Source organism: Tasmannia lanceolata, unplaced genomic scaffold, assembly GCF_043159265.1.
Source record: "Tasmannia lanceolata isolate RefF3 unplaced genomic scaffold, GAP_Taslan_0.1 ptg000004l, whole genome shotgun sequence".
Lineage (NCBI taxonomy): Eukaryota > Viridiplantae > Streptophyta > Magnoliopsida > Canellales > Winteraceae > Tasmannia > Tasmannia lanceolata.
Window position 1 is genome coordinate 9,337,722 of NW_027518681.1, and position 21,544 is coordinate 9,359,265.

The 21,544-nt window shown below is 37.4% G+C and overlaps 1 protein-coding gene across 2 annotated transcripts; it reads right to left on the reverse strand.

Moving 5' to 3' along the window:
* Positions 1-7,735: 7,735 nt before the first annotated feature.
* Positions 7,736-18,570, reverse strand: LOC143876252 (GATA transcription factor 20-like). 2 transcript variants are annotated; one of them, XM_077377988.1, is made up of 9 exons: positions 18,392-18,570; positions 18,020-18,268; positions 14,860-14,946; positions 14,583-14,710; positions 12,454-12,570; positions 12,159-12,264; positions 9,713-9,832; positions 9,495-9,566; positions 7,736-8,157 (listed from the first exon to the last, which is right to left on the reverse strand). In XM_077377988.1, exons 2-9 carry the CDS (start codon positions 18,179-18,181, stop codon positions 8,080-8,082), a joined length of 870 nt encoding a protein of 289 aa, XP_077234103.1. In that variant the 5' UTR covers positions 18,182-18,268; positions 18,392-18,570; the 3' UTR covers positions 7,736-8,079. The 2 variants fall into 2 exon arrangements, with proteins under 2 accessions (XP_077234103.1, XP_077234102.1); XM_077377987.1 differs by lacking the exon at positions 18,392-18,570 and having other exon boundaries at positions 18,020-18,385.
* Positions 18,571-21,544: the final 2,974 nt, after the last annotated feature.

Here is a 21,544-nt window from a genome sequence, read left to right on the forward strand (position 1 = left end):
TATTTGGTCTCGAATATTATTTGCAGAGGAAATGATATTTAGGCCCCTTTCGATCACCAGGGACACCCATTGCCAGTTTAATTCGCAATCAAAGCCACTGGATTTTTCTGACTTCTAAGTGCATCAGCCCCTTTTTTGTCATTGATACACTGACGCTGGGTCTCCCTGGTGATCAAAAGGGGCGTAAATACTAAAAGCTATTTTGGGCATGTGACTGACAATTTTAAAAGTGAGCTATTACAGACCCTTAAAACATCTACATAAGACCTTCCATATAAAAAAATAAGGTAAAAGCAAATTAAATAAGACCTTCTCTTGTCTGTTATATGATTTGGGCACACAAATTCAAATATACAATCTTGTGCATTTTTTTAAATTTTCTTATTTGTTTATTTTCTCTCATTTGATGGTTCTAACCATTAGATTTACTGCTTATAAGGATCTGCTTAAATTTGAGAGAGAGAGAGAGAGAGAGAGAGAGAGAGAGAGCTTGCATATGTTTGAGGTGGCAAAAAATATTAGTGGGGTCTACTTGAAGGGTCTTGCTATAGATGGGGCCATGACCCAAAAAAGAGAGCTTGCATATGTTTGAGGTGGCAAAAATTATTAGTGGGGTCTACTTGAAGGGTCTTGCTATAGATGGGGCCATGACCCAAAAAAGAGAGCTTGCATATGTTTGAGGTGGCAAAAATTATTAGTGGGGTATACTTGAAGGGTCTTGCTATAGATGGGGCCATGACCCAAAAAAGAGAGCTTGCATATGTTTGAGGTGGCAAAAATTATTAGTGGGGTCTACTTGAAGGGTCTTGCTATAGATGGAGCCATGACCCAAAAAAGAGCTTGCATATGTTTGAGGTGGCAAAGATTATTAGTGGGGTCTACTTGAAGGGTCTTGCTATAGATAAGGCCATGACCCAAAAATGCTGCATATGAAAGTCCCTTGTTCCAGTCAAATGGACATTGAGAAATTAAAATGGGATTTGCTAGGCAATTTTGCGGAAAGCCATTTCCTAGTGGACTTTTGCACGAGTGAACGGCCACAAAGGCTTACTTTTCAGCATATTTTGTCTTATTCATTTAATTCATCTAAGGTGGCTCTTCTTTCTTGCAAAAGTCAGCCGCGAAATGGCTTTTGGCCAAATTGCCTAGCAAATCCTGTAAATGGATACCACAAAATTATCAATTAATCATACTGTCCCAACCAATCCTCTTATTTGTGAAGACCTTTGCAATGACTGTGGGCCGTTGCTGACAAATCACAGGTTAGAGTTGATTGATGGGAATAGAGCTCATAGTACATACATAATTGACCAAACTTTTGATGTAAGTATTTTAGTACAAGGACCAATTACCAATGGGGGACAAACATTAGGCAAAATTATCAACAGACCCATGCTTTTCAAAAATTATCAACGGGGGACAAAAGAGGTCTTGTCAGTAAAAGCTGGACGAAAATACCCTTTGGCATATACAACACGTTTTGACTTTGGAAGGGGGTTTTCAAGTCTCTACGATTGGGGTTATCAGGTATCAAAATGGGGTTACCAATTTCAGAATGGGCTTATCAAGTCCTTGAAAATTGGCCGAGGGTACTAGAGTTTTGGAATGGGGTTTTCAAGTATTTGGGATTGGGGTTATCTAGTATAAAAATGGGCTTATCAAGTGCTTGAAAATTGGCAGAGGATACTAAAGTTTGGGAAGAGGGTTTTCAAGTTTCTAGGATTGAGTTATCTAGTATAAAAAATGGGGTCACCAATTTCCGAATGGGGTGATCAAGTCCCTAAAAATTGGCCAAGCGTACTAGAGTTTTGGAAGGGGGTTTTCAAGTCTCTGGGATTGGGGTTATCTAGCATAAAAATGGGGTTACCAATTTCTGAATGGGCTTATCAAGTCCTTGAAAATTGGCCGAGGGTACTAGAGTTTTGGAAAGGGGTTTTCAAGTCTTTAGGATTGGGGTTATCAGGTATCAAAATGGGGTTACCAATTTCAGAATGGGCTTATCAAGTCCCTGAAAATTAGCCGAGGGTACTAGAGTTTTGGAAGGGGGTTTTCAAGTATTTGGGATTGGGGTTATCTAGTATCAAAATGGGATTACCAATTTACGAATGGGCTTATCAAGTCCCTTAAAATTGCCCAAGGGTACTGGAGTTTTGGAAGGGGGTTTTTAAGTCTCTGGGGTTGGGGTTATCCAGTATCAAAATGGGGTTACCAAATTCCGAATGGGCTTATCAAGTCCCTTATGAACACGTTTTTACTTCCTGTTTTTTTTCACTCGTTCATTTTCACGTTTTTTTTCTTTCTACCGTGCGATTCATCTTCGTCATCCTCCATTGAAAGGGAGAAGGAGAAATGCAAAACCCTAAAATAAATGAAAAATAAAACCTAGATATTGAAAGATAGATGGGAATGAACTCACGTTTCAAAATTTTGAGTTTTCCCACCTCCAATGGTGGCTAAATGATGAAGAAAATGACTGGTAATGTAGAAAAAAACAAAGTTGAAAATGAAAAAGTGAAAAAAAAAAAAAAAAAAGAGAGAGAGAGAGAGAGAGGGAAAGAAGGGAGAAGAGGGAAACGTGGAAAAGCAAAACGGGTTGCTTAAGAAAAGGGCATTTTCATCCAGCTTTTAATGACAAGACATATTTTGTCCCCCGTTGATAATTTCTGAAAAGCATGGGTCCTGTTGATAATTTCACCTAATTTTTGTCCCCCATTGGTAATTGATCCTTAGTACAAAGTAGATTGATATTTTACAACGGGGAATGCTAAACTTAAGGGTGCCCTTGCAAAAATCAGCCGCAAGGGGCCTCCATTTGTTCCGCGTCGTGAAAGTGCATTTATACTAGCACTGAAAAAAATGTAAATGTAGAGGAATAATTAATGCAATTAAGTGGGGTGGATCCAATGGAGGTGCCCTTGCAGCTGGTTTTTGCAAGGGCACCCTTCAACTTAGAATTCCTCTTTATAGCGTGAGGAATGCTAAACTGAAGGACACCCTTGCAAATAACAGGTACAAGGTAGCCCATTGGACCATCTCACCAAAGCTCATTTATAATTCATTTAAATTTGTATTTTACTATGCCATTATAAATGCACTTTGGTGACATGGTCCAATGGGGTGCACTTGTTGCTGGTGACATGGTCCCATCAAGTTTTTTCCAATCATCCTATTATGAAAGAGAGATTTCTAAAACATGGATTCTTCACTTAAAATCCAAGTCCTTGCAAATAACAGGTACGAGGGAGCCCATTGGACCATCTCACCAAAGCTCATTTATAATTCATTTAAATTTGTATTTTAATGTGCCATTATAAATGCACTTTGGTGACATGGTCCCGTCAAGTTTTTTCCAATCATCCTAGTCTGAAAGAGAGATTTCTAAAACAGGGATTCTTCACTTAAAATCCAAGTTAGTGGACGGAAATCAAGGATTTTAGCTATCCAAACAACACTTTCAAGCTAAATCCTGGATTTTACAATCATGGATGGTAAAATCCTTGTATCCAAACAACCTTATCCCTAGCGTTACAAAACCCCAATTCCAAGAATAATGTCCTTTATCACTCTCTCATTTTATTAAGAACTCCCTTCTGATTATTAAAATATTAAACATTCTAAAGGTATCACTCATTTTATTATGAACTTCAATCTTTCTAATTATTAAATATTAAAGATTCTAAGGGACTATTCGGTGGCACAATTTCGGAGTTTACTGGGTGCTTTGGTTTGTTTTGAGGTGTTAGGCAACATGCTGATTCTAAGAGACTATTTGCCTGGTCTCTCCCCTGTGAGTTGGCATGACTTTTGCCCCCTACCAAACAACTTGAAAAAAGAAGACATTTTGCTAGTAAAATCTTGCTATTTAAGACTCCTCCCTCTCCTCTCTCTGCACGGGTAATCACACCTTCACTGCCCCTTCTTATTTTGGTTATGACACTCCACACTAGGGACAACCAAAGACTAATTACCACTACTCTACGAGGAGACTACTTCATTGCTATATCACATGCTGACTACTTGAGTTCTAATTCACCACTCCAAGGCAATTACGTGCGCCATAGAAGAATAATGTTCCCATGCTACCAATATGGAAAGAGAATAGAGGAGAGGGAAGAGACACAAAGAGAGAAAAAGCAAAATTCCACTTGAAGAATTCCACCATTTTAGAGAAGGGAAGTGATATTTACGCCCCTTTTCATTACTAGGGACACCCAACGCCAGTGTATCAATGACTAAAGGGGGCTAATGTACTTGACGTCAGAAAAATCCAGTTAGTTTGATTGGCCCATAGGCTGGCGCTCGGTGTCCCTGGTGATCAAAAGGGGCGTAAATATCATTTCACTTCAGAGAAATGGGGCATGAAAGGTATAGTGAAGTAACACATGGTGCCACATCACCAGACAAGCAATAATTACCTATAATTCATATATGGTAGTCTCAAGTGATTGTGACGCTAAATTGGCAAACAAACACCATAAAGTTACCAAAAAGCTTTTTTGCTTGGATTCTCCTTGAGGATGTGGCAATCAAACATAAATTCCAAGTTAGGGGATTGTAAAATCCAAAATTTTAGCTATCCAAACGCCACTTACAAGCTAAATCCTGGATTTTTGAATCCTTCATTGTAAAACCCTTTTATCTAAACGAACTTACCTCTCGAGTCGCAAAACTCGACCTTACCCCTCGAGTTACATACCCAATTCCAAGCACAATGTCCTTTTCACTCTTAACTTCAATCTTTCTAATTATTAAATACTAGTAAAAATGCATGTGCGTTGCACGTGGGACCCAAATATCAGTTCAAATAGTGCAACATGAAGTCGCAATCTAATATTGGACTGGATTAAAATGAACAACTGCCTAGGATCTATTGATATATGATAGGGAAAACAGTATTACTTTATCCAACTACCACTTCAAATAGTGTAAAATGAGGTGGTAATCTAATATTATACTAAAATTTCAAAATGGCTTAATTGAAGCTTTGTGTTTGTCATGCGTGCAATGTAATGTTCCTTTTTAGGAACATTGATCAAGTGTTGTGGACCGGGTGGATGTGCAAGGATCGGGTTGTGTTGGGCCCTTTTTGTGTATTTGAGCATCTTTCGTGCGGTTGGATCGTATTGAAGTGGCCCACTTGTGGGGACATTGGAATGGGAATCTCTTTCTAGGATGTGGGCCCACGGGCCATCTAGTGTCCAAAGGGGCCAAGATATGGACATATTTTGTAATATTTCTTCATTGGGCAAGAAATGACATTGGCACTCATGTATGGGTGAGTTGAACGTTTTTGTTGCATTGGGTCAAGAAGTACATGATCATGCAAGGGCTTCTTTTGGCCAATTTCATCATAGACCTGAAATGATAGTGGCACCCGGTGTGTCCATCCATGGGCAGCACTCTCTTGGTTATTCTCTAAAGAAGGGGGTCGAATTGATAAAGACACCCATATGACTTGGGGTAGGTGTAATTAGGTTATAAGTAACAAATGGTGAAGGATGAGAGTATTATGCAGATTTTCTACTATGTTTCTTTGATAACCAAGAACATCACACAGCTAGTGAAGTTGTGCATGTTGGTGAGGGGAGTGAATAGAACAGTGTGTTCTTTCTCCTCTTGCATCCGGTGCAGTGAGCATCATCTACTTCCCATGTGATCAAAGTGCGATGAGCATCATCATCTCCAAACACTACCCAATCATTCTCCCCATCATCTCCACCATTCCCTTCACATCCCCCTCCACCTTATTTGTTTGTATCAGTCCAATTGCTACTAAGAATGACAGATGATCAATGCATTCCCAATGTATGTTATTTCATGTATTTTGATGTGAAACTGTGTAAATATCAATCATGGAATGTGCTGATATTATGTGAGCATTAAATCAAAGTGACATTGTCCTTTTATTTTTGTAATTTTCCAAGCAATATTGAGTTTAATGGATATGGGAATCAAATTTAACAGTGGTTTTCTTGTCTGTACGTTGGGTCTTTGAATTTATGCAATCATGCCCATGTGAAGAAGAGAGAAACCACCCTAAGGTGGCCAACATACCCCTCTCCATTCCAACTGTGAAAAGGGCTATTACATGCAATCAATTTCCGGTCAGAATAATCACAAATTAAGTTCTATAAGGCTAAAAAAAAATCATAAGAACATCAGCAAGATATTTGGAGGAATTACATATAGAAAACTCAAAGTGCCATTAAGCATTGTCAAAATATAACTTTTAGAGTAAATAAGCAATAGTTTCCAAGAGAAAATGAAAGTTGATTTTAAAAAAGGGAAAAAAACTATAATACATGAAAAATATAGCGAGGTGGTGGTGAAAGTAAATAGGCTAAATATATCAGTAATTGCTCTCAAAAGCTCTAAACATTTGTCAATCAAACATAATATTGCATTAAAAAATAATAATTGCAATAATCCTTGAAAGACATCCTCTTAAGAAAGTAAAATGGAATACACCCAATAGTCTATATACCCCATAGCCTAAAGGAAAAAGAAAAATTATTAACATATGAACATTGATAAAGAAGCGCTAAAACAACGAAGTTTTTGTAATAGCACTACTCACCGTATTTTGATGATCGCACTCCTCACTTTATTAAAATGTACGGTATGGCCCGTACCATAGGATGATCCAAACCGTCAATTAGATAGGCCACTGCCTACGGTATGGCCCGTACCATACAATGCCGTACCATACAATTTTACCCTAACGAGAGTAGGTAATATTATAACGTCTTATTGAAGAGAATAGGCATAATACAACTGGGATATAGACGGAATTTTTGGCAAAGGGTGGAACACATTAACCCATCATTTTGCCTTTATATATAGTAGTTAGATTAGATTAGAAAGTTATGGCTTTGGTTGGTTTGGGGGTGCCACATCATCTACTAGTTGTAATATGCTACAAACCATTAAAGAGAGACTGCTTGCCTGGTATCTCCCTTACCTGCTGGCGCGACTTTTGCCCCCCACCAAAGAACTTGAAAAAAGAAGACTTTTTGCTAGTAGAGTCTTGGAATTTAACAATCCTTTCCCTCCTCTCTCTACATGGGTAAGGACACCCCACTGCCCTCTTATTTTGGTAATGACACTCCACACTAGAGACAACCAAAGACTAATTACCACTCCTCTACCAAGGAGATTTCTTCATTCCTACATCACATGCTGACTACTTGTTCTAATTCACCACTACTCTACAAGACTACAAGCACATGAGAAGTGCAAAATCAATCCGGAACCATGGCCAATGCACAGCCACATGGCAGCAAAATCAATCCAAACAAATATATCCGACCATGGCCTTAAAGATGAAGAGAGTGCATCCCGGATATTAGAGTGTGGTGAAAGTGAATTGTTTGTTTCTTGAAGATGTCCAATGCTTTTTTTCTAGATAACTCCACTGAGGTGGGAAGATGTTCTTACCAAACAAATAAGGAACTGCCAATCTCACCCATCAAACCTTCAAGCCAAACCGCTTCCTTGCAAGCTTCCATTGCCGCAATGTACTCGGCCTTGGTAGTTGATAATGCCACCGTTGTTTGAAGTTTAGACGTCCAATTTATCGGCCCATTAGCAAATCGGAAAACATAACCACTAAACCAACTCCATATCATTCACTATCATTTTTTTTCAATCAAGAACCTCAAATATATATTATTTCACTATGCAATTACAAGAAAAAAGATCCTTGTAACTTGGTTTGTTTCATCTTCAACACTAATTTATTTTAACATACATGAGAGAATTCCTGACATATTTATCTTGAAAAAAGAAGAAGAATAGTTTTGTCTTATATTGAAATGAATGGATCATCCTTTAGAGACCTTAGTGGTGGCATCGCAATGCCCCCAAACCCATTCAAAAAGAGACATGGAGCTATTGTTTCACACAAATAGCAATAACACTTTAAAGAATAGCTCTCACGGGAAGTTTTGTGAAAGGCAAATTTACGGCAGAGATACCTCGGATGAGGAAAATCTCTAGGGCAACCGGTCCCTTCGCAGCAACCAAAGCTATGCCTTTATCCATATCATTCATTATTAGATAATACAAGGTATGATAAAATTATAGATAAGAAACTTCACTTGCAGTGACAGAAGCTGTCTGGTTGTTGCTCCCAAATTCATTACCATTTGCTTCACTCTGCAATAAACAAGCATATGGTACCAATGAAGAAAATTGATAAAAGAAGGGAAATGATATCAGCACAACCATATTTTGATATTTTCGCTAACCCATCTTGTCTTTTAGTATTTAAAGAGCTGTCGAAAGGTTATTAAATTTCCCAAAAAGCTCTCACGAGCCAATTAAAGAAGAAAAGACAGCTGGGTTTGTGCAAATATTAAAATAAGGTTGTGCTGATAACATTTCCCCAAAAGAATAGTCATACAATTCTGCTTCATGTTCTATGCTTTAGATTGGAGTGGTTTATGAATAATCATACAATTAGCTTTGATGCTGAACCAGTTGGATTGACCTGTCTTCACATGAACTGGCAGATTGGGTGGTATAAGATTTTTTTTTTTTTCAATGGTTGAGATTTTCATCTTCTTTTCGAAGGATGTTTTATGCTTGAGATTGAACCAACACCAGCTTGTGAAACTTTCTTCATTGTATAATTCGATGCCCTAAAAAACATAGGGGAAACAGTAATTTTCAGTATTTCCGTCCTTTTCTTCTTTTTTCATTGAGTGAGCCTAACTTGTGGAGAATGATATTACGGAAACAATTCATGAGTTTTACTCAATAAAGATTAATTTTCTCTTTCTTGACTATTTAAATGATAGTTTTACGGTTGTATGACCATTAATAGCGATAATCTGAGTTTCATTGTACCTTTTCGCTAAGAATTTGCCACCTCTCATGCCCTCATTAGTATAGTACAAATCAAAACTTGCCCTTAGAATAGAGACATATCGGTCCTTTCTATTGCCTTCATTGGTTACAGTGCCCCTAAGGTACATAGGGTATCCTAGTGCCATAGGGTGACTAACCAAAAGAGGGTGTGTCATTGGGACATGCAGATGACGGCCTGAGGGAACCATCCCGGCAGAATCTTAACGGGGCACCTGCTAGGCTCTTATAATGATGGCAAGTAAGCTATCTCTGGGGTTGAATGTACTAATTTAGTTGTGTGGGACGAGATTCCAAATGTCTAGGTGGCCAAAAATGTTCGCTTTTATGGTTCTTTTGAGTTTTTTATTTCTTTCTTTTTTCTAGTCTGCCTAGCTGCAGTTTGTGTGTTTACTTTTATAATAAATTCTATTGTTCCAAAAAATATAAGATTTTGAGCTTCCGTGTACTACTATTTTTTATATATTTCTTGATTATCAAGACTTCCAGTTCATAAATTTTTTTTTCTTCAACTAGGGTCCAGTCCATCAAAAACCATAACTGCCACCTCATTATCGGATCTTGGTTTAGGCCTACCACCTCATATCCTGATTTTTAAGAAATGACCTTTTATTAATAAATCATACCTGCTCATTTGGGTCGACAGAAGGATTCTGGATTTCCATGAATGAAGTCTTGGAAAGGTCTCTCGAAGTTCCCTGCATGTCATATAAATAAGGTGAAAAGTCAAACTGCGAGCTCTCGGAACAATTACATGCATCAGCTTTTAAAATCTATCGAGCAATTTACAAAAACATTGAATTACTTGGTTTCAAAAATGCTGATTGTTGATAAGAAACTACACCTGTTCATTTGGGTTGGCAAAAGATAACCCTTCACTTGGGTTTGCAGAAGCTACCAATTCAATTTGGTCAGAAGAAGAATTTGGAGTACCCAAAGCCTTCGAAAGGTCCCTCAAAACTCCCTGCAGACACCATAAATAAGTCAAAAAAATTTTATGTTGAAAGCTAGAAAGGGTTCTCCTTACTGATTCTTCCAACACTAAGAGCACCAACTGATCAATTCTGGGAGCATTATAGCGCATTAGAGACTTAAACCAGGTTACCACTTCAGTACGCGAAGATCAGTTCAAATGCAAGCAGTCATAATTTGGTGATGAGTAGTGTCATATAAATTGATGTAAGAAAAAACATTCACAGATATTCCCTCATCAGTGTTTAGAAGCTTAATTCTGATAGATTGGACTTCTCTTAAGGCAAGTGGGGCCTAAGTTAGGCGACTGAGAAAAGCAAACAGTTTTAATATGCATGCAGATTCCGATTGGTTCATGGATGCCACCCCAAAATGTCATAATTGTGTCTTTATTCTGCATGAGGAAGTTGCTCCCCATGTGAGGTTTCTGTTTAAATAGAGTTCCCTAACTGTTATTTGGAGCAAAATATCCAAGTCTTCGCAACCCAGCTTCTTCACTCAGTTTATCTTTGTCACTGGTTCTCAGAATCGTCTAATTCTCCCATGTGCATAATATATAGGCATTGTTAAATCTGATTAGAATATGAAAGAAAAGGAACCTAATCCTGGAGCTTGTTCTCTACTTTCAGACCGTCATAAAGTGTATCACGTGATGCCTTATATACTAAACCCTAAATAACAGAAATTAGAAGAATGCCACTAATATGTAATTATAAAAATGAAAGCTGCCACACCAATGCTTCATAATTTGTTCCTTGGAACAATTTCAGCCTGTCAATTAAGTATTTTAAAAAATAAGGATCAATTGCTATACCCTTAGTGAATACATTGGCTACCTGATCTTCACTAGAAACATGCATTGGGGTTCACCTCACCCTTCTCCACCTTACTAATGAAATGATGATTCAACTCGACGTGTTTAGTCCTCGCATCGAAGACAGGATTTCATGACATCTAGATGGCACTGATTATCACAATACTCCTTCAAGCAAAACGGAGGATAGTTGACCAAGAGCAAAAATTTCTTCTACTCCTGCCTAGACAGGCAAAGCACAAGAATTAGAGGGTTTTGCGTAGCTTTCTACACCACCAGTTCATCGGGGTTCGAAGGCATAGACAAAGCATGGTCCTGTCCAGATATAGATTGGTTTTCATTGGAGTCAGTTCTCCTCTTGCCTTGCATCCCATCCCTTTGGTTCGATGCTATACGAGAATCCACTTGAGCACCTTGCTCATTTGGATTAGAATCCATCACTGGTAAAAGTTTGCCGAGACAAAAAAAAATAACAAAACCCAGATGAACTTGCTAATATCACCTAATGCAGCTCACTGGTAAGAAAATCATAAGGGAATTGAGATGAAAGAAGAAGATATAGATGTCTCAGCTTTCATCAACCAAGATATGGTGCATCAAATATGCACGATATCAGTACATAAATATATAACATAGTCAATATATGCAACTTAAATTGGGTAATGCCACTTAGTAAGGTTCTTCTAACTTATGCAGCCCGATGCACACGAAGCTTTATGTTTACAAGAAATAACTGAAATGTGTGGTAGAGAATGGAGTACCCAGATATTATGAGGTTGATGTCAATCATGGTTTGCTAAATTCCACAATTTTTAGGCCTGGATACAAAAGCATTGAGGGATGAGAATTTCTCTCACTTGCCTAAACTATTTCTTGATGGCATTCCCAATTCCCAAACCTAGTCTCATGCATAGATATTGATTAGCTCAAGTGGAATCAGAGAAAAAATATATTATTTAAGAGCAGAAGCATACAGAGCCCCAAAGAAAGAGGTGTCATATTTAAACTCGGCAAACACAATGGCAAGCTGAAATTAGATTGCACGGTTCATTCTCAAATCTGCTAAAAAGACATCAACAGAAATTCCAACAAGATACGCACCCCCAAAACCATGTTTCCCAGTTATGTAGTGGGAAAAAAAAGATTCTCAGATTGCATAGAAAAAACTGTGAAACAACCAGTTACTCCAAAAGCTTAAGCTGATGGCGATGCCGTTATTTAATATTTTATACTTTAACACTCCCCCTCACGCGCGGCCCCTCTTTCTAGGGTTGGCCTACACATGGCACATGTGGCCCCTCTTTTGGGTTTGGCCATTGCATGTGGATCTTTGCTATCAAGGAGGTTTGAACTCAGGACCTTTGGCTCTGATACCATATGAAACAACCAGTTACTCCAAAAGCTTAAGCTGTTGGAGATGGCATCATTTAATCTTTTATACTTTAACAAAAACAAACATTGTATTTAAAAAATAACCACATAGATCTTTCAGATTTATACCAACCTTGTTTGCCCACTTCAGTCCACAAGCATTGCATAGAGTCTTTGGGCCAGCGGGCCCTCGACGCATCATCGGGGTTGATTTTTCATTAGTGCCACAATGTTGACATCTGCATAGACCATATAAATATTATAAGGACAAGATTAAACAATAGAAAAAAAAAAAAAAAACGAGCATAATAACACCTTGAAAGAATCATAAAATAGCTCAACAAAGTTCCATTCACATAATTCATTAGAAATGGTTCTTTCTGACAAAATGAAGAACATTCAAACGGAAAAAGATGGCCAGGGCTTACGCAGTCAATTGACGAGTTTCTTCAGGAATGTTCTGTGAAGGATCCCCACCTGGAGGCGATAGTGGTTCCTCGGAACTCGCCTTGGATGATGCAAACTGACCTTTCTTACGGGGCATTCTAAAAGTCAACTATGTAAGTAAATTGAAATGACAATTCATTGAAGCAAACAAGTAGTAATTGTTGGATATGTATCTTTATAATCCATTTTCCAGAATACAAAAGGAGACGAATTCATATTTTAAACAAACGCTAAAGCAAGTTGTCTTAGAAAAGGAACATATTACAAGAGCAATTTTTTATTGGTAACATAAATTCATTTGAAAAACAGAGCAATACAAAGAGTTGTCCCGGCATCAATACAACTCACATACACGTTACATCTTATTCTTTCACACATCACACTAGCGGGAATGTTTTCCTTTCTTTAATTCTGAGCTTTCTATTCATTCCTTTCCCACCACGTCAGCCATCTCATTAGTGAACCTTGGCTTATGGTCAAGCTTAGGTATGAAGTCTGAACATTCTAAACAAATTGGGTACCTTAAGTATGAAAGGTGTGAGCCTCCATGCGCCCATTGAACATCATTGAAACCGTAGGATTGCATTTTTTTTTTGGAATCTCCTTCAATTATGAGCTTTCCAAACAGCATCTCCTTATAAATTTGTGTCCAAGCTAAAAGGCCTCTAGCTTCGGCTACATTTGAATCAGCCTCATCAATTGGACAGGCATAAGTTGTGATAACTTCACCGTGGTGATTTCTAAAGACACCCTCAATGCCGGCTAGACCGGGATTACCAACGGATGTGGTTACCAACGGGGTGAGGCTCTTGACTGATGTGTTTTCTCCCCAATGGGTACTTTCCAATTTTGTTAGACAACATTGATAGACAGAGTGCTCAAAGAGCGCTTGCCTTTTGCCCATCAAATTAAGTTCACTTTTAGTGCCATTATAATCTTTAGCACATATGTTACTCCTTTCCTTGAAGATTTGAGAATTACTCTCTCCAAAGGAGCCAAATGACGGCATGTGGTACTAGTCTCTACAGTATCTTTCCCACATCTTCCTTCCTTGCCGCCACCGTCCATAGGAAGGCCACCACTCTAGGAGAGCCAATGAGTGCCATAATTTTAACTGAGAGAAGTATCTGTTGGCATCCACCACCTAACATCAGGAAAAAAGATCGAACCGAGAAGTCTCCTTTGAGGATCCAAGATCCAAATCCTCCTATCGGATTCTTGATAAGAAATGCAAATCCGGTCAAGAGTCCCATGGAGGCAAGATAGGATATCAATCTCATTTTTTATGAGGTTTATCCCAAGATTAATGACCCAAACAATGTACCTATCCCCTCTTCTCTCAAAGCATTCTTAGATTCTCACCCCTTTATGGATTACTAGAAGATATAAGTCCAGAAAGTCATGGCAAAGCAGGAACTCGCTAATCAAGCCTCCCTGATATTAGTAGATTTTTTAAATAAACTGTCAAGCCCCCCGAATCTTTTCCTATTAGTAGATTCCTATGCTCATATCAATGTTAGTGGAAGTTTCCTCTTTTAGCACCCCAATACTTCGCCATAATGTGTTACCCATGACTCATCCATGCTTATTCCGTTCATTAAGATCTTTCCAAATCTTAACAGGTAAAAGATATTATTTCTGCATTTAATTTTCCAAACCTAGTATTTTTGTGAGCCATTGACTCGTAATACTATAACTCTGATGCATATGATATTGCAAAGATTTTTTTTTTGAAATGGCTATGATATTGCAAAGATAATACACTATCACTTATTATGTCTCAATTTTAGCCATGGAAAGATAAAGAAGAGACTTAATAACATCCTTCTAAGAAAAAATCAATATGAATATTAAGAAATTTGTTCTCACAACATATTATGACTACTGATGCGACAGCAACACAAGTGTCAGAAAACAATGATAGTGAATTATTTAAAAACTCCCATATAAAAAAATGTATCAATTTGGTTTCTCATAAAACCCCAATACAACTAAGGAAATGCGGTAATTATCATTATGACAAAGTACTTTAATGAAAATCATCCAAATTCAATGGAAATTGGGGCAATCGGAAATGAATTTTAAAAGTACAGATTATCCAACTACTTACTTCATAGCAACCTCTTGGCGGACATTATACCGGATTTTCTTGTCAAAACATCGCTCTTTTCGCTTTTCACGGAACCTATGCAGAGAAGCCAGTCTCTGTGGAACATTCGAGAGTTGAGTGTCACCACCCTGGCAAAATTACAGATAAAGCAGTTAACGGACAAAGCAAACCAGTGCCATAATAGTCCCGCCCTAAAATGGGGTGGGGATACCCTATGCCATCAAATAATAATAATAATAATAATAATAGCAATGAACTTCCAAAGTTATAGAAATACCCTGTTATTCTGAAGGTCAGATCCTTCAACACCAGACACACCACAATGAATTTCACGCCCACCCAAAAGTAGTAGTACTGCTTGCACCTGTGGCACACACATCCGCACACAGGTTAAGTCTCGCATTGAAATACACCAATTTGCAAGCAGCGAAAGTGGACAAATATATGAACTGAGAATAAAGAGGAGCTACAACATTCTACCATAATCACTAGTTAAGTTATTCATATAAGGTAACAGTAAAAAGCTTGAGGTGATAACATAGAAGGTGCACAATCAATATAACAACTTAGTATGAAATAATAGTAGATGTACAAACTGCAGTTGGTTTTGGGATGAAGCCATATGAATGCAGTAATGACATTTCAATTTAAAGAGAAAGTGATTATTACAATTTACAAATGGGAAATGTTATCAGCACAACCATATTTTGATATTCTCACAAACCATCTTGTGAAAATAAGATCAATAATGCCGTACAACCCCCTCCCCCTCTGAGGGCTGCCGCCAGCTCTGATCCACCACCAGTATCCCATAAATAGGTCAATTTCGGACATAAAGATGGGATAATTGATACCGTATGCTGTCTTTTCTTCTTTAATTGGCTAGTGAGTGCTTCCGGAGAAATGTAATAACCTTTTGACAGCCTGTAATTACTAAAAGACGAGATGGTTTGTGCACATATCAAAATATGGTTGTGCTGATATCATTTCTTTTACAAATATGACATATCAGTGTCTATCCTATTGTAAGGCATTAGTATATAAAGATGGTTTATATCATCAATGGAAATGTGAATACCATTAACAAGATTAGAAAGAAAAAAAAAGGAAGGAAGGAAAAAACAAGTAACAGACAACTCCAAAAGGTTAACAATGTGCTGAGATATGTATCTCCAATCCTCTATATATCAAACTAAGTATTGCTGGCAATAAATTTAATAAATGAAGAACCAGAATTTCTGGATTATTAAAGCAAAAGATGCCAAGGCAGTAGAGAAAGATATTTCTGTGAATATAATACCACTAGAAACTATCTAGTGCAAAAAAGATATTTCTGTGAATATGATACCACTAGAAACTATGTAGTGCAAAAAAGGGACTGCATAAAACAAAATCTCTCCAATAAAATCCCCTTCTTCATTTGGATCCCCATTGTTTCAATTATAATAGTAAATCCATAGCAGAAACCTAATCCGTGACTCACAGCAATCAAAGGTAAATCAAATAAACTACCCGTCCCATATAAGCTATATTAACCAGACACTGCAATATAGGTCTTATTCAGTAATTATGAAGAAAAGCCATAATTCGGAGGGTTACTGACAAACGGGAAAAAAAATAGGACTATATTTGGAAATCACATTTGAACTAACAAGTTTGACTTCACTAATTCAATAAAAAAAACCTCACAGATTTTAACAAAAAAAATGTTGACGGATATATTATAAATCAGAGTTAAAATCAGTACTTGACGCCAGCCAAAAGGAGTACAATTTTTTTAAAATTACATGTGATCATATTTGAAGGCATTGGAAGCATGCACCTCAAGCGAGACGTAGAGTGAATCCAATCAGGCACATGCCAGGGTGGATTAGGCAAAACAGGGCAGACATGCAATTGTGTGCACCAACGAGAGAGAGAGAGAGAGAGAGAGAGAGAGAGAGAGAGAGAGAGAGAGAGAGAGAGAGAGCGACATCCTTTTTTTAATGTTGGTAGCGGATACACCCTTGTTTCCATTATTTTGGTAATTCTACACCCAACAAGAATGTAGGAGTGCTAAAATAAACTTGATCAAAAACTGCTGAGCAAATTTAAATGGCTGCATAGATCAAACCACTTTTTAAGACAAAATACTCTTTCCCAAAAACTCTTTGGATTTTCCTAAATCTATTCTTACATCTATCCCTCCCCAGACCCCGCAATGGTGGGAGCCTCGTGCACTGGGCTGCCCTTTTTTATTCTTAAATCTATCAAATCTTTTTTTCTAGGGGTTTCCTAACTCGTAAGATCATCACATCATACTCCTGGAGGGTTACTCGAGGCTCCGTTAGTAGCCTAAAGAAGGTTATTGATTCATTGACTTCAAACGAGTTTTAAAATAAAAATTACTACAAAAATGAACATATTTATATGGTGTCTGGCAAGTTATTTCCTCAGAAAAATAGGAAAATGCGCTTGAGCAGGTCAACTGCTTGATGATCCAAACCGTTCTATGTTGGGCCTCGTAGGGGATGGACCATGCCAGTATGTAACAAAAATATCCCTGTTGGGCGATCCTAATCCCCAAATTTGTGCGCTGCAAACAGAATTAGAAATATAAGACAATAAGAAATATAAGGACAATAGTCACATTCACAGGGAAAAGTTCCATAAATAAAAGTTTTAGATTCGTCTGATGGGAGACATTCATTTGGCATATCCAAACTCCCATCCATCAGGAGACCAATTCTAAACTATCAAAAAAGTGACTCCCGCCCACTTTTTCGCCCTCATTTTTTTCCCAGGGAAGGAAAAACAATTGGGGACACCATTCAATAGCTAATATAACTACGCAGAAAAAAAATTACCTAAAATTCCAGGCATACACCTTTCATCTCTGCCTATGCCTAGTGCATTTTAACTTTGATGCCTAGAGCGTTTTAACTTCGCTTCTTGTGACAATCTGTCTCTTATCAGGACAAGATAAGTGATTTAATTGAAGTTAATATAAAATCAGTTCTCTGTCACAACATTATTTTGACATGAGGATCTTTCGATAGCTCAAGATCCCATACCACAAAAAACACATGGCAGAGGGTGAACAGGATTCTAATAAAGGTCTTTCCTTTGATAGCATTGTTTCCACAATCAACTCCATAAAAACCAAGACAAATGAAGCTTCTTCCACTACTTAAAAGCCTTAAAACTGCCCAAACTCTATCAACTATTCTACTGAATACTTATCTTTCAATTCTGACAACAAAGATCTAATAGTACTACAATACCTGGCCAAAAAATCGAGTGATACCAACAAAAAAAAGATACATTGTGGATTTTTTTTAAAAATCTATACATATCAGATTCCAAGAAAGTCTGTTCAATCTCAACCAATGAAAATAAAAAAATAATAACAACAACAACAACAACAACAACAATAATGATAATAATAAGTTAGGGACCTTCTCAGGAGAGACAGAGTGGAAAACATAGACTTGGCCCTGGAAAGAGAGCATGAGTTGATTTGAGCTCTGATTTCGCAGAGAAATCGCGAGATTTGGATCAACCTCCTCCGTGCCATCCATAACCTCCTCCTCATTTCCTCCACCCTCAACTCCCTCCATTGCTTCACCCTTTCCTCCATCTTCATCAATCTGGTTAGGAACATTCAAGCCATGAATGGCCTGGTTTGGATCTTCAAGAGCTGGATCCTGTGAATTCAATGGAGGCAAATTTGATTCCGACATGTTTAGGAGTAAAAACTAAAAAAACAGAAACCCTAACCCTAACCCTAGGTAGGAGAATACACAAAACCCAGATACATGAACCCTAACCTCGTATCAATGTTGTATAAATAGTAAGACATTTGAGGAGAAGATGACCACCGCCTCGGAAATAGAAAGAGAAATTACGAGATATGCCTTTCTTTTCCTAAAATAGAGGTGTTTGTCAGCCGCTCTAGATAGTTACCAAATATGGAGAGTTTCCGTAAAAGAAACGTGAGAAGTTCATCTGTTGTCGTTGTTCGTTTTGTTTATATACATGGAAAAAAAGATTTATTTATTTTTTGTTTTTTATTTAGGTTCTATCTGATTGGTTGAGGCTCTGTTTCTCAACCTTGATGTTGGAGGTTTGATCCCAGTATCCCAGCTTACCTACAAAAAAACAAAAACAAAAAAGGTGAAGGGGTGAGATTAGTATAATGGAAAATAACTCTCGGAGGGATTTGCTAGGTATAGTTGGAGAAGGTATTTCGCGGGCGGGATGTTGCATGAGAGAGCAGCCACATGGGCTCCGATATTGTCTTATTCATTTAATTCATCTGAGGTGGCTGCTCTCTCTCATGCAACAGCCCTCCTGTGAAATGCCTTTTGTGATGGTCCCTACCAAATCCTTAACTTAGAAATTGTGTTTTATTTATGAAATGACATGCGGCTTTATACTTCTAAAAAGAATTATTTTTCTTCTTCTTCTTCTTCTTCTTCTTCTTCTCCAATCCTTCTATTGTGTATTTTTTTTTAAAGATGAAGAAGAACAAAAGATGAGGATGAAGGAAAAAAGAATCAACGCCATAATAATAGAAAATAAGAAGAAAAAAATAGAATAATCGACACCGAAAAAATGAAAGATGTCAGAAACCTGTAAATATAGGAAGAAGAAGGGAAAAAAGAATAATCAATGTCGGAAAATTGGAAGATGCCGGAAAAGTTGAAAAAAGATGAAGAAAAAGATGGAAAAGAGAAGAATCGATGCCGAAGAAATGGAAGGTGCCAGAATAAATGAAAAAAAAAAAAAAAAACAGAGGGGAAGAAGGAGAAGGAAAAGTTGGGGTTAAGTAGGAAAAGTTGGAGTTGTGTCGGAAAAACTTCGAGTCGTGTCAAGAAAAGTTTAAGTCATGTTGGCAAAAGTTTGGATCATGTCGAAAGGCTGGCAACTCAACCCCTAGTTTTCCTAGTTGACCCCAACTATTCCTTCTTTTTCTTCCTCTTTTTTTTTATTTTTTCCAGTGTTGATTCTTCTTTTTCCTTATTCTTCCTCTTCTTTTCCATTTTTTCAATATTGATTCTTCTTTTTCCTTCATCCTCCTCTTTCTTCTCTTGGAGATTTTGTCAAAAAAAACTTTAGGAATTTTCTGATAATATTAGTTTCTACAAATCTAATAATAATATTAATAACCAATATTATTAAAAATAAATTAATCAAGAAAAGGTTAGAAATAACATGTTTAACGATCGGAACATACCGAAAATAGCGCCATCCTTTGAGATGATACGCCCCCTTCTACATACCGGCGTTCATCTCCCAAGATACAACAATCCATTAGGTCTCTTCCATGCAGGGAATCGATCCCTCGAACTCATCACCACCCGTATCGCAAAATGAATGATAAAATATGAAAACCGAAAATGAAAAGATGTAGGGAATTTTCCGAGTTGCTTTGAAGAAGAGAGTGAGGTAGAAGAAGACGTTTTTCCCAAAGAGAAAATCGTTACTATTGAGAGATTGAGAGATGAAGAGAGAGATATTATACGGAATGAAGGGGTGAAATCTAGAAACATCTCCCACCTCCCAAGATTCCCTCTAACGCCTACAATATCTCTTAATAAATCTCTCTTTTGTAACTTACTGAAAAATAGGCATAAAGTAAAACCTCTTAAATTCTTTAAGGGCCCGTTTGGATGCCGAGAAGATTTTGATCTGGATTTCTCACATTTGCAGCCCTTTTCGCATTGTAATTTGGAGCGGATCAAATTCTTGGATTTCTAATTCAATAGCTGACAGTGAAAAAAATCAGATTTCTAAATTTGCTGTGGAAATAAGAAATTGGAAATCCACAGATCTGGCAGTTTCCTTCACCCTCTTTGCTCCTCAACCCCTCCCCTCCACTAGGAAGTACCCCCTTCCCTATCAGTCTCCCTCTACATGAGCTGCCTGAGCTATTCAATTTGTATTCAAAACTCAATTCCAAATCCAAATAAAAATGGGAGGTATCCAAACGGGCCCTAAATATTTAAAAATACAAATTAAAATATAATTAAAGATTTTAAATCACAAAATATTTGACAATCTACCGCATAATTTTAAAAATTTAAATATACAAGCAAACGATTTTATTGTGGGTGCAGGAGTCTTCCAGACTGAACCTCCACTTAGTGTTAGTAAGATTTCATCTGAAGGATCCGTAGTGAATTAAGGGCCTGTCTGGATACCTCATACTCTGTATTTGGATTTGGAATTGAGTTTTTGAATACAAAATGAATAGATTTGCCAGCTCATGTTGAGGGAGAGAGGGAGTGAAGGGGGTACTTCCTACCGTGGTTTAAAATTTCGGTTTCGATTCCGGTTTTCGGACCAATGAAATTTCAAAATTTTGACCATTGAAATTTGGTGATAATTAAAAAAGCTTATTTAATTCATTTCGGAAATTCGGAAATTTTGGTTGAAATTTTGTAACATTTCTATATTTATTTTTTTAAATTGCATTTTCTCGAAATTTCGCCAAATTTCGGTTCTGAATTTCGAATTTCGGTCGAAATTTAAAACCATGCTTCCTACTATAGGGGAGAGGTTGAGGAGCAAATAGGGTGAAGGAAATTGCCAGATCTGTGGATTTTCAATTACTTATTTCCACAAAATATTTGGAAATCTGATTCTTTTCACTATCAGTGGCTGATTTGGAAATCCAAGGATTTGATCTGAATCCAAATCACAACGCAAAAATGGCTACAAATGCAAGAAATCCAAATCAAAATCTTCTTGGCATCGTAACGGGCTCTAAATCTTGAACTAGGATGATTTAGCTCGGACGATTTAAAATTTTGTCGGGAAAATCTAAAAACTACGACCAAAACTACTCCATATAAAAGAGATGACCCAACCTCTTTTTTTCATTTGTGATTTTCAATTAAAAAGTAGAAGAGAATATAAATTCTCCCTAACTTGATAGATTGCTCTACGCATGTTCCAATGACCATTATTTCTATAAG

What these genes read in the sequence shown, in the direction of transcription:
- LOC143876252 (XM_077377987.1), bottom strand. Translation starts at nt 18,304, where the DNA reads ATGTCGGAATCAAATTTGCCTCCATTGAATTCACAGGATCCAGCTCTT. An exon ending in TTGCCAACCCAAATGAACAG is followed by an intron (nt 9,567 to 9,712) that starts GTGTAGTTTCTT and finishes TATGACATGCAG; the next exon opens with GGAACTTCGAGAGACCTTTC. An exon ending in CTGTCGACCCAAATGAGCAG is followed by an intron (nt 8,158 to 9,494) that starts GTATGATTTATT and finishes TGTTTATTGCAG; the next exon opens with AGTGAAGCAAATGGTAATGA.